Here is a 12,080-nt window from a genome sequence, read left to right as displayed (position 1 = left end):
AATCTGCTCAGGCAAAACTTCCCTGTTTTCAAATGAGTTCGTGCCGATCATTATGAGCCATTTCAATGAGCCACAGCCTTGTTTACCGTTAATGCGCGTAAACACGGCAGTTCGAATAAAGGGTACAAACCTGTGAGCTGTTTTTATTGAGTGCATTTCCTTCACCGCGAAGCTCATCTCAGCAATCGCTGAAATACCAATCACGTATAAACTCAACGCCGCCTCTGCCGCGAGCTTATTTTTCCTCCTAAAGAGAGGATGATAACGAAAACGTCGCAGCGTGGGATCGCCGTTGCGTACGGCCGAACGGCACGCGAGGAAAACCGCAGGATGCGCAATAAGCAAGGTCACAGCATCAAGAACTTGGTTAAGGTGAGGAGGCGAGTACGGACAAAGAAAGCGTACAACGACCTCCAAGCCACCGCTTTCATAGCGTTATACAGTCCTTTCACACATGACAGCATTTAAGGCAACGCACAATTCTCGTGTTGCCCTCTCGCACTGAGCAGCCTTCACCGCGTTGACACAACCGTCACGTCGCGGCGAGCGGAGCACGTGTCTAACGGACGCACCACAGTATTATCAAAACAAGCGGATTATGCGGCCCGATCGTTTCATGCAAGTATGACGAACGAGAGAGAAAGGCGAAAGACGGAAACCGAAAACAAACGATTGCGTAGGTAATATGCTTCCGGGGTTTCTGGGATACCGCAGCATTACGAACAGAAATGAAGCGGTCCGAACGGTCGGAACCAAGAAAAATCAAAATAACGGAACTTGTTTTGGGCAAAGGAGCAGCAGCTCTGTTACCAAGGCAACGAGACGAGAGACCGAGATAAGATTGGGCGAGCGATATGGATCACGAGCAACGAATAAATCAATACATGTGAGATGACACTAAAGTACGGCTGCTGCTGTAGTACTAGGTAAACAAAGACAATGCCTGCTGTCGTCGCCGAGCAAGCCAAACGCATGCTATCGCGCTCTGAAGAACCTTAGCGGTCCTACCCACACCGAGATCGAACAGAAATGAAGCTTACCACCACTTGCGCTTTGCCATGGCACAAATGCAATGATCAGGATCACATTCTGCAGAGACCACGACGCTGAAGCCATTCTAATAATTATTGTCATGCTCCCTGCCCCATACACGACCTGCCCGCACCACCCGACCCGCACCACTTCCCCAGCCGCCAAAGAGCTGAAAGAAGGGTAGTTATCTGTCCACTCGCTTCAGTTAGTGAGGGCGCTGTCTATTATTCTTATTCTCAACGTCTTTTGTTCAGTGGTACGTCTACTTATCAACAGACTTTTGACTTCGGCTGGTTTTGGCTGGCTTTGACAGTGACTTGTCATTTTGGCTTGTGAAGAGTGGGAGCCGGGCTGGCGTGTGTTTGTGCTTGCTTGCGGAACGTATTTGGGACGTTTGCAGTTACCTGGAAATAGAACCGAAAAGACAATACACAACTCAAGATGGTAAGTTCTATTACTTTCATTCTGTCTGTCGAGCTAGAATGAAGATGGTTGCGAAGTACCTTTAAACCTGTGCAACCCAAGTGAACGCAAGCACAATCTTCGTTATTTGCAGTTGCCGCTATCTCTACTGCGGACAGCCCAAAATCACCCCATGGTAAGAAAAGCTCCTCATACTGTCAGAGCAAACGCATTTGCTTCGACTAGACCTAACATATGACCATTCCTTGCTCTTGTTTTTAGCTTGTAGAGCTCAAGAATGGAGAAACTTACAACGGTCATCTAGTGAGCTGCGACAACTGGATGAACATCAACCTCAGAGAGGTCATCTGCACGTCCAGGGTACGTTATTCCTGTTTTGAGATCGCATTTAAGAAGCCTTATTTACCATTAATTTCCTGTGTCTTCAAGGAGCTGCATGTGTGCCGTGTTGTCTTATCTTTGCGCCTATTCAGTTCACTACGAAGTTTCACGTTGTTTATATCTTTCACGGTTATGTATCGTTCTCATTTTTTTTTTTTTGTTCATAACATGCAAGAATGAAGAACTAGAAACATTCTGGTCGGTTCGCTCAGGTCAAACCACGCGAGCAGCACGCTAAGCGTTGCCTTCCTTGGTGCTTTAACAGTACTGTGTACAGCCACCGTCCACTCAAATGCCGTCTTACAACTGCAAAGTTGGACTGGCCGCACTAAGGTGGATGCCGACTGCTTTTGTTCCACTGAATACATTGGACTGTGTATTCTTTCTCCAACAGGATGGTGATAAGTTCTGGCGCATGCCAGAATGCTACATCCGGGGCAGCACCATCAAGTACCTCCGCATCCCTGACGAAGTGATAGACATGGTGAAAGAGGAGACCCTCGTCAAGGGCAGAGGACGTGGTGATGCTAGCAAGCGCGGCGGGCCTGGCGGACGCGGTGGCCGCGGGGGCAGGGGTACGTAAATTTTGACATTCATTTCCATCTTCCCCCTATTCTTTTATGCCAGTAAAGCTACCTCACTGCAAGACGCAAACACAAACATGGCTGCCATTTTGCACTACTGCAGTATAGATAGCAGCAATTTCAGTACCTGGATTGCAGTGCACATTTGACTTTCAAAAAAAGGGTGTGCTCAGTCAATCTTAGTGGCAAGCTTAGTGTCAGGAAATTTTCTGCGAATGCTGTGAGAGTTCCTGACTGAGAGGCATTCAAAAATTTTCAAGGTGCAGTGAAGCTAGCCTCATAGGGTGCACATTCAGTGTAAATGGTTGTCTTGATACTGTTGGCGCAGACTAAAAACGTAGACAGACTTTGTGTGTTAGGTCCGTTGGGCCTGAGCAAGGCATGACTCTCGACGAAAACCGTGAATCCCATAAGTTTGCCGCATGTGTGAATGTGGAAATGTTAAAGAGACGCTGAGGGCAACTCTATCCAGTATGCACTCTGAGTTAAAATCTATTGTTTGGCTTCTGCTGCCTACATTGATGTTCTTTTTGGCAGCAAGAGACGCATTTATTACTGAGGACATTGGATTTAAAGATGGAACATTTCTTTCCCACAACTCTTTTCAAACTTGTATCATCAGTACCAAGGAGTCCGTGATCCCCATTGAGAACTGAATTCGAGGTGTGGTTCTAGCGATTCCTTTTCTAGCCTACATCAGCTCCATTATCAAAGTACTCTGTCACTAGAATGCGGTCATCCATCGATACAGGCCAACTTCAAAGAATATTTGTTAGACTTTGTTTTCATAGTTATGCTGAAGCATGCCAGTAGGTTATTTGAAAGGAAAGTTTTGTTTTGAAACTCATTTTTACCTGGAGAGATGAACGCAGTACTTATCTTTCTTCGTAGGTGGTACCTTTGGAGGCAGGGGAGGCCGACCTGACGGTGATGCACGAAGAGGCGGTGGCCAAGGAGGCAGGGGTGGCAGAGGCGGCCGAGGCCGCCCTGGCTAGCTCTCCGAATCATCGCTCTAGCCTGTGTTGACATCTTATTGCGTAGAGCCTGGGTCAGAGGCTGCCATCATTGTGTACATTGCAACAGTGCCACCCCATGTCATCAGAGCTCCCTTTGTGTAAATAAATCCTCACAGTCTAACCCAATATTTTATTGTCGAGCTTGTGTATCCTCTTTTACAAGCGAAGTTTTTAGGAGTCTTCACAGGTTTGGGCATGCTTTGCACAATACTGATTTCAATGCAGCGATTTACATGAGAGTATTTCATTTTAATACTGATTAAATGGAAAGCATATGAATTAGAAAGCTAGTTAGTATGTTAGATGATTGAAAATTTGCAAATTTTCTTAACGAGGTACCCTCTTGACAAGGTAACCAAATATTGTATGAATGCTCTGTAGCTTTTATGGCATTTTAGATTATGTCTGAGTTGAATTGAAACACCTTCTCTGTGTCATCGGGTATTGAATAGGTTGTGGTCGTGTTGTAGCTCGGAGCATTAGATTGCAGCATGGTAGTTACAGGTGTACAATGCCCCCAAAACTTCCTCCGCGATAGCTGTGTTGAGGCTTAAGGAATAAATATTAGCATATCGTATCGTAACCAAGATCACACACGTTCATATGCTAGTCGTTGGGGAATGTTGTTCAGGTGTGGTAGACAGTGGACACTTTCTAGATCTAGAACGTGCCCCTCATGTGATCAGTGTAGGCCTACAAGTGTCATTGGAAAGGAGGGGACAGCACAGTTACAACTGACACTTCCGGCTTGCACCTTTTGAGAGTGGCGTGTGAGAATTTATATGGTTCGTGGATTTGGTTTATGGGGGTTTAATGTCGCAAAGCGACTCTATGAGGGACGCCGTAGTGGAGGGCTCCGGAAATTTCGACCACCTGGTGTTCTTTAACATGCACCGACATCGCACAGTACACGGGCCTCTAGAAGTTCACCTCCATCGATTAGACCGCCACAGCCGGATTGAACCTGCATCTTTTGGGTCAGCAGCTGAGCGCCATAACCACTGAGCCACCGCTGCGGCCTTGAGAATGTACATGAAACAGGAACCACATCGCTGTTGGGGACAAGTTTACTCTTCACGGCCAGTAATGCAGTCGTGGACAAAAGCTTGGGGGGGGTTGCAAATTCACAGAAAAGAATTCACAGCAGTGTTGCCTCCTTAGCCAGTCAGTAGCTATTAGTTCGAGCAGATGGAGCCTGCATGTCCCCTCATGCTTGTATGTTTTCCATTGATGTCCTTTTCCTCGCTGTGTAGAAATTGATTTTTTTGCACAGACCCGCATCCTGCAAACTTTTGTCCACGACTGTACCAGCAAAACTGGCGCTGAGCTCTGCTTATGGAGAAATAGAATGTGTCTTGGAGCCACCAACTGGCCAAATTTGTCGCTGATCTTCTGTTAGTTACACACTGACAGCAAAAATGGCTCCAGTAAGTAAAAATCTGCATGTTAGCTCTCTCTCGCTTTTATTTCGTTGAAACTAAACTTCAGATTTCCATGATAAAATGGCTGGTTATTTTCATACAACTTTAGTATTTTTTTGTATGTGGCAGATGTTGCCAAGTCATGCGTTTCCCCTGTGATGCACCTAGCAATGACCATCCCTCCACGACGCGACAGGAGGTAGCTTGAAATGAGGCATCATGGAAGTCGCTCAAATCGGAAGTACAGCACGAATCAATGAAAACGTATGGGAACTCGTCCTTGCAGTTTCACCATAGCATTTATGCTCCATTGCAACTGTGAAACTTGCTCTCCACATTTATGGTACAGAACTGGTCTGTAAATCAGTAATTTTTCGATTTCAAAGAAAACATGCTGCAACCAAGATAGTCTTGTTTTAGGATTACTAGTGTAGTTGATTTTCACTTTGAAGGGGCATGAAGACCGCTCTTCGTTCTGTGTGTGTGTGTGGGGGGGGGTCAGGCTCTACGGTACCCATAAAAGATCCTCGTGCAACGTGGCAGGTGGCAGCTGAATGAATTTTTGGTCGCGGGAGCTTGCTTGGGAAGAGCAGCCTGGGTCGCACAAACCCCACCACTGGGAGCACCCGCCATCGCAGGGCAGTGGTGCATCACTTAACCGCTGCACCACTGCACCAGGAGCGGTGTGATCGAAGAAATTCCAGGGATCTAAGAGTGTCGAGTAGAGAATGACCTTGCTGTGAATGACTTTGGTGTAGCGACGTTGCGACAGTGAAAACGTAGAGCCATGCAGAGGTAGATTTGCCAGCTACATGGCATCGGGTAACGCAGCGCGCAGCTACTGCATTCAGAGTGATCGGGCATGCTTATGCCTTCTCACACATACTTAAGCAGACCTAAGTGTCTACGCAGACCTGTTTTGTGTTTGCATTTCAGCTGTGCGTAGAACCTAACATAGTTGGCTTCAAATGGTCTCGTGGCTTGCTGGCAGCATAGTTCACGCGCATTTAAAAAGTTTGTTGGAGCACAACATCTACACGTTAGTTCAGCACAAAATTAACTTAGGTTGTTAAACTTTGTTCGAATTACAGAACTGGTAATCTATGTTGCGAAGTTTAGGCAGTACTTGATATGCTGCTGCTTAGTTTCTTCCAAGTAGGAAACCTTTTGTAAAAAGTTTAGGTTTGGTTTAGGTTTATTGGGGTTTAACGTCCCAAAGCTACTAAGGCTATGAGGGACACCGTAGTGAAGGGCTCCGGATATTTCGACCACCTGGGGTTCTTTAACGTCCACTGTCATCGCACAGTACACGGGCCTCTAGAATTTCGCCTTCATCGAAATTCAGCCGCCGCGGCCGGGATCGAACCCGCGTCTTTCAGGTCAGCAGCCGAGCGCCGTAACCACCGAGCCACCGTGGCGGGGCTTTTGTAAAAAGTGATAGTGTGCGAACGTCAAATGAAGTATGTGTGTTATGCTGGCAAATTCAACACTGAGAACTTCATGGAAGCTAATGGAATCAGTACCATATGTACAAGTCTCTGGATTACGTGCTCCAGAGAGAAAACATAGCTCTATTAGCTGCCGTCTGGAGACCACACTTGTGGAGGTGAAAGAACAGGATTTTGACTTTCTTCTCAAATGTAGTCTACAGCCAGCAGCTAATAATAAAGTTATTAGATTTTTTTTTCAAGGCACGCAGACCAGAGGCTTTTGTCCCCAACTATACATTTCCAAATGTGTAAATATTTGAATACTTCCTCGTGTGTCGATTGAAAGGAAGTATCAGAACAGACAACTTACTCATGCATAACTTGTTTATTAAAAACCAGCACTCAGTCTGAAGGATTTGGCAAATGTTTCATTCGCCTTAGTGGCAAAAGCAAAAAAAAAAACAGCTTGAACATCTTTCAGCATCAAAGAACATTTTGTTTACTTTTCTTCCTCTCTTCCTGGAATGATAACAAACAACCAACTTTGCTGACTAGACTGCACGGGGTGGCTCCTCGGAAAGTGTAATCGGGGTGCCTCGTTTAGCCACTGGAATTAGAAGCGATTGCACTGTCGATTCCCGTTAGCAACATGGCACACTGGAAAGCTCGTGAACGTGCGCATCACCACTTTCGCGTAGCTTCGCTCGACTGATATGCAAGAAGCACACACGGACACACCCAAAAACAAGCACGATAAACCTGTTGCTGAAATCAAAAGATGTAGAATCGAAAAGAAGAAAAAAAAATAATGCTTCTGTGCACCACAACTGTGCCGCACGATGGAAAAGCATCAAAATTCCTAGGGAAAAAAAATATAGAAAGGGAATGTAAATAAAGATATGAAACAAGTACAGTCAGCTTTAAAAATTAAAAAAGAACAACGTAAAACACCCGAATTAAAAGAGTTCTCACAGGAAATCCTGATATTATTTACAGAAACAGCAGCAGCACGGAAGATAAACAGGAACTCAAAAAGAAAAAAAAAACGGCGTTTCGGTTGCAGTCTGACGGGAGCCGACGTAATGCGGACATGCAGCGAAACGACATACTGGCCTCGATCCGCGAATCGGGCGGCTTCAACTGGTCTTAAGTACCAAAGCTGGAATCACTAGAGAGCATACACACGGGTGTTGCGGAGGGGGGGGGCTAAGGGATGTCAAAATAGAGACGTTCTGAAAGCACAGATTTTGTTTGTTCGTGGTGGTCTAGGTTGCATCAACGGAGAAGCCCTACTTGACAGTCAGACCCTGGAAACCATGTGCAACCAACTGGGACTGCTGAAACTCTCTTCGCCCGTCCTCACCTGAAAAATTCAAGAATGGCACAGCGGAATAATATGACACTCACTACAGTTGCTACCTACTCTTCCATGAATGACGAAAGCTTGCACAAGATCAGTGAGAATGTTCAAGTCAACAGCTCACTAATGAAACTACTTTTGTAAAAAATTAGCTTTTATTTAGAAAAGTAGCTCTATCAGACAGAATGTGATTTAAACATTTTCACTTGTCTTGCGGCCAGCCTCTCTAATGGAACTACTTTTGTACACAAAAGGATTTCTCACATATTCACTGCATCACAGGACTTGGAGGATTCGATTTTCCAGGACTATTTGTAGGCAGGCTCAAAATGAAAGCAGCTAACTGACCACCACAGTTAGCTTGACCCTGTACAAACCACACACTTCTGTCCTCATCTCCTCCTGAAATAGCTGTACCACGTTCAACTTGTTAACGTGCAATTAATCGTAAGTAACTGCTCTTAACTTCTGCCTCATTTCCTGTTGGAATAGTTTATCAGACAACTCAATAAACCAAAATTGACCAGTGCATACAGTACTTATGGTTTAGATTTTACATAACGCTGCACTTTTCCATTTTCCAAACACTGGAAATTTGTCTCAGCATCCATAGAAATCTGAGCATTACCACATAATCCTAGATATGTGTACGTTTTGTACGTTTGAAAATTGTTTTAGATGACTGTTTGACGACATCACATCGTTTATGTATGCCTCCAGCCCTGCATCGCAGTAAATGCAATTAGTCAATTAAATACCGGATGATCACCCACCGAACGAGAACAGTGCTTCTTTGGCTTGATGTCGCACTTTGGCCACTTCGTCTGCGTAGGAGAGATGCACTAGCTCCTCCATGTACTCCTGAGCCTGCACAAAGAAGTAGACGAGGTCAGTGCTCAGCTATGCCTCGGGTCTTTGCCAGAGGTTCCATTGATCCTAGTTCGACAGCCATCACCAAGCACAGCTAACGGCATCACACAAGCTTGAAAAGTGTGGGGACGCCTTCGTCCCCTGTGTTCGCTTTCCCGCAACACACCAGTTGCCTGTTGTTAGCTTCCCCGCAATGCACTCCCCTTAGTTGTGTTACTTTAACTAACAGGGGAGGGTGCTCACGTCGCAGTGACACCAGCGCCATGGATAGCGTTTTGCTGCGCGTGCGCGGGGAGAGATGGGCTCTCTTCTCCTGGGGATCGGGAAAGCACGCGGACATGTCGCGAGCGGCTCCGCTCTTTGCCGGTGGGCGACCTCGTTGTGGGAACATGTTCCCGCAAGCCCGTCCCGTCCGGCCTCGGAGTTTTTCCCCTGCCCTACCGTGGGCGAACCTTCGCTCGTAATTAACCGTGCTGGTGAGTCGGACATCCTCGATTCCTCAGTGTATTTTGTTGCTAGCTGGCGTTACTGTTGTTATAGCAATAAATGCCTTGTTTGTGTCAGCCAGTGTGTCGTTCCTTTGTTCCCGCAGAGCAAGGCCCGCCGTGGTCGGCGAGCGCTCGGTAGCGTACGCGACCACGGGGTGGGGTCCGCGCGGTTTTGAACTGGGTCAGCCGCGGTTAAACGGGGAGAACGTATTTATCTCCCCAATTAAACCCCCACAAAGGATACAGGTAGTCGAACCTTGCGACAAAGAGTTGGAGGGTGAGTGTGCAGCCACTTACTTGTAGGAAAGACAGAGCCTTGCAGCAGCCCTGCCTTGTGAGCGCAGCGTCAGCCTCGAGCCCTTCGATCAACAGTGCGCACACCTGCAAGGGAGTGTGTGGTCAAGAATACGAGAATATAGGTGCGCCGAATGCATTAGGATCACCCGTAAATATTGGAGTGATTACGGACTAAAGGGCACTGAGGACAAATTGAAGTTAGCTTTCTAAGCATTCTAATGACAAAGGGACTGCTCTGCGTCTTCTGGTACTGGACAAATGTCAGCACACCCAGAAGGAGCGAGAAAACCCAATATTTACCGAGAACATTTAAAATTTAAACATTTATTTATTTAAATAAATAAATAAACAATAATTGGACACAGTTCTTAGTGTCCCTTTAAGCTAGCTAGAGCTATAAAAAGATTTAATGTAGAAGCAAAATTGAAAATTGGACACTTGACTGCATGAGCTTCTATGAGACCAATGTCCAGACAGACACAACGGCAGTCTAGGGCTCACGTGTACACTGATTACTGCCACCAGATTGACACATTCAGCAAAGATTCAATTATTTACAGTCACTGGCAGACATCTCCTGCAATGTTTTTGCACACAGTATATTCAGTTTACAGGCAACTACTGAGGGTTCAATTTGGTTTACCGCTATAACGTAGAATAAGAATGCACACATTCTCAAGAACCTGACAACCAATGTGTTGCTTATTTTCATCAAAACTTGTCGATTAATCATGGAGAGCGAACAAATATGAATGTGCTTTATTCCCCTGAAGGATCGACCACTGAGATGATTTGAATGCAGGTGGTATAAGGTGCCTGATACACCTTTTTATTCTTTAAAAAAGCGCAAAAGACAGGGACACAGATAGAAAAGACACACACATCGCTGACTTGAAACTTTTCTATATGTGTCCCTGTCTTTTGGGCTGTTTTAAAGAATCATGGTTCACCAACTAGCCTGCACATCTACCCTTGTAATCTTCCCTTGTACCTTTTTATAAGTGTATTTGACAAATTGAGATCGGAACTGCATTTGGTGCAGCACTGTCATGCTGCTATTCTTGCACAATGCAGTATATTGCAGTGTATATAAGTGACCGCTTGACTGCACCTTATTTCTAATGCCCACTCATATTTGAGGGATGGAACCTAGGCTGCAATAGGTAATGAACACCCACCTGAGCCTTGGAGGTGACTTTTACAGCTGTCTTCATGTATTGTTCTGCAATGGCACAAAAAGGTCTTCACCAACATTTATCATTGGCAACCCACTGGCTCAACACACACAAATTAAAAACGCAAAAGGTGTGAAGTCGTTATCAAACTGTCACTGAAAGCCCCATACAGGAATGTAGAAACAGAGACCTCTCTCTCGCTTTGGATATAATACATTTATTGCTCTAGTTATTGGTCATTTATCTTGCTCCTAACCATGATACACCACACCATGATACAAGTACTCATGACACTATCAGAAGCTGAATAAAGCAATTTTCCATGCACTAGCCCACAAACATGCACATGAAAGGGGGGGATTCCCCCATAGCCACGGGGGTGTGTGAATTTGACTCACATTCTCCTGTTCTTCCCCACAAGACAAGAACACAGTGTATGCGTAAATAACTGTTCTAGGTGCAGTCAGCCGGAGGAGTTCTTTTTGAGTGCCTTGGCTCCACACGTACATTTTCAAGGCTATTATTTCTAGGAGCACCATTCCCACATGGCACTCTGAGCTTGCCATGCTACTGGAAAGGTGGTGCCACAAAGTATTCGGGGGGCCAGAGATGGTAGCAGAACAACTGAATTGAGAGCAAACATTGTTTGGTTCAGAATTCTCAGCCACACTGTATGGTTTGAGAGCAGAGGCTGTTTTGTTCGGAACTCAAAACTGCACAATATGGTTAACGAGGCGTAGTCCAAACTGATGTATTCTTTGTCAACAACTCAACATGCATGATTTTTTTTTTTGCATTTTTTCATGCAGCAATTTTCTAGGAGACTGAATCTCAAGCCTTTTGCAGCCTCATGAGACCTGAAAAAATGCCGACATGAGGCTTTTAGGTAAAACAAACTGAACCATTGCTCCTCAAGTCTATTTCAGTACTACTTAACAGGAAAGTTGTTTCTCTGTTACTGAAATGAGTGTCCATCCAATAAATAAAATTTTCACTTTGCAATTTGTGCAAGAATTTGCACATGCTTAATCCAATAAGATTTCAAGCATCTTTGCAAAAGCTTTCTTTTTTTGGCTTTCCACAAATGACCATCTCTTGATGGCATATCAATGACTCTCTTGCCCTATCCGTGGCAATGAACGAGCCTCTACGACGCATGGTGCTAGTAATCTATTCTTTTTTTTTTTTTTTGCTACAACAGATTCCAAATCTCCGTGCTGCTAGATATCTTGTAAGCACATAATTCTGGCTACAGCCAGTTGTAACCAACAGCTTAAAAAGATGAAAGTTTGCAACATCAAGCCAGGCTCACCAGCTAGATTGGAAAGCTGTCGATCCCCGCAGACCAGAATTTGGGAGACTGCAAACAGCAGCTCCTTGGTAGGCACAACGTTTTTCAGTGCCGACAGGGTCCTCTTCACAATTGGCAGCTCACGTGAGGACAGTGAATCAAGGACCTTCACTGCATGAAGTCAAGAACATAAAAAAAGAATTAAAACACAGCTGTGAGCAACAATGCATTTCAAGCACCCAGTTTTCAAGCCTCTGCCACGCTTGGATGTCTCCACGTTTTCTGTACTTTTTTTAATTCATTACTGTAGCA

General features: G+C 45.3%; 3 protein-coding genes across 9 annotated transcripts in view; 1 reads left to right on the top strand and 2 right to left on the bottom strand.

The window, feature by feature from the left end:
- The window catches only part of LOC149366102 (transmembrane protein 8B-like), a 33,408-nt gene extending 32,226 nt beyond the window's left edge, over positions 1-1,182 (bottom strand). For 2 of the 3 annotated variants that reach the window (XM_089548581.1, XM_089548590.1), the window contains exon 1: positions 1,041-1,182. In XM_089548581.1, the coding sequence (XP_089404707.1) occupies positions 1,041-1,134 (94 nt within the window). In that variant the 5' untranslated portion in view covers positions 1,135-1,182. Of the gene's footprint in view, positions 1-478; positions 727-1,040 lie in introns of those variants that run through there. The other variant, XM_089548599.1, reaches the window with a different exon arrangement.
- A 156-nt stretch (positions 1,183-1,338) lies between these two features.
- On the top strand, positions 1,339-3,562 carry LOC149366101 (U6 snRNA-associated Sm-like protein LSm4). Its single transcript, XM_089551366.1, has 5 exons — positions 1,339-1,476; positions 1,589-1,630; positions 1,717-1,815; positions 2,231-2,411; positions 3,312-3,562. Exons 1-5 carry the CDS (start codon positions 1,474-1,476, stop codon positions 3,413-3,415), a joined length of 429 nt encoding a protein of 142 aa, XP_089407492.1. The 5' UTR covers positions 1,339-1,473; the 3' UTR covers positions 3,416-3,562.
- Positions 3,563-6,657: 3,095 nt separating this feature from the next.
- Positions 6,658-12,080, bottom strand: part of LOC149366099 (rho family-interacting cell polarization regulator 2-like) — a 146,030-nt gene continuing 140,607 nt past the window's right edge. For all 5 annotated transcript variants that reach the window (XM_089548516.1, XM_089548536.1, XM_089548499.1 and 2 more), the window contains 5 exons: positions 11,790-11,939; positions 10,481-10,524; positions 9,303-9,386; positions 8,421-8,514; positions 6,658-7,650 (listed from right to left, as the gene is read on the bottom strand). In XM_089548516.1, the coding sequence (XP_089404642.1) occupies positions 7,577-7,650; positions 8,421-8,514; positions 9,303-9,386; positions 10,481-10,524; positions 11,790-11,939 (446 nt within the window). In that variant the 3' untranslated portion in view covers positions 6,658-7,576. The remainder of the gene's footprint in view (positions 7,651-8,420; positions 8,515-9,302; positions 9,387-10,480; positions 10,525-11,789; positions 11,940-12,080) is intronic.

The sequence above is a fragment of the Amblyomma mixtum genome, chromosome 1 (assembly GCF_055824585.1).
Source record: "Amblyomma mixtum isolate Tamu chromosome 1, ASM5582458v1, whole genome shotgun sequence".
Classification (NCBI taxonomy): Eukaryota; Metazoa; Arthropoda; class Arachnida; order Ixodida; family Ixodidae; genus Amblyomma; species Amblyomma mixtum.
This window is presented reverse-complemented; position numbering and strand designations above follow the sequence as displayed.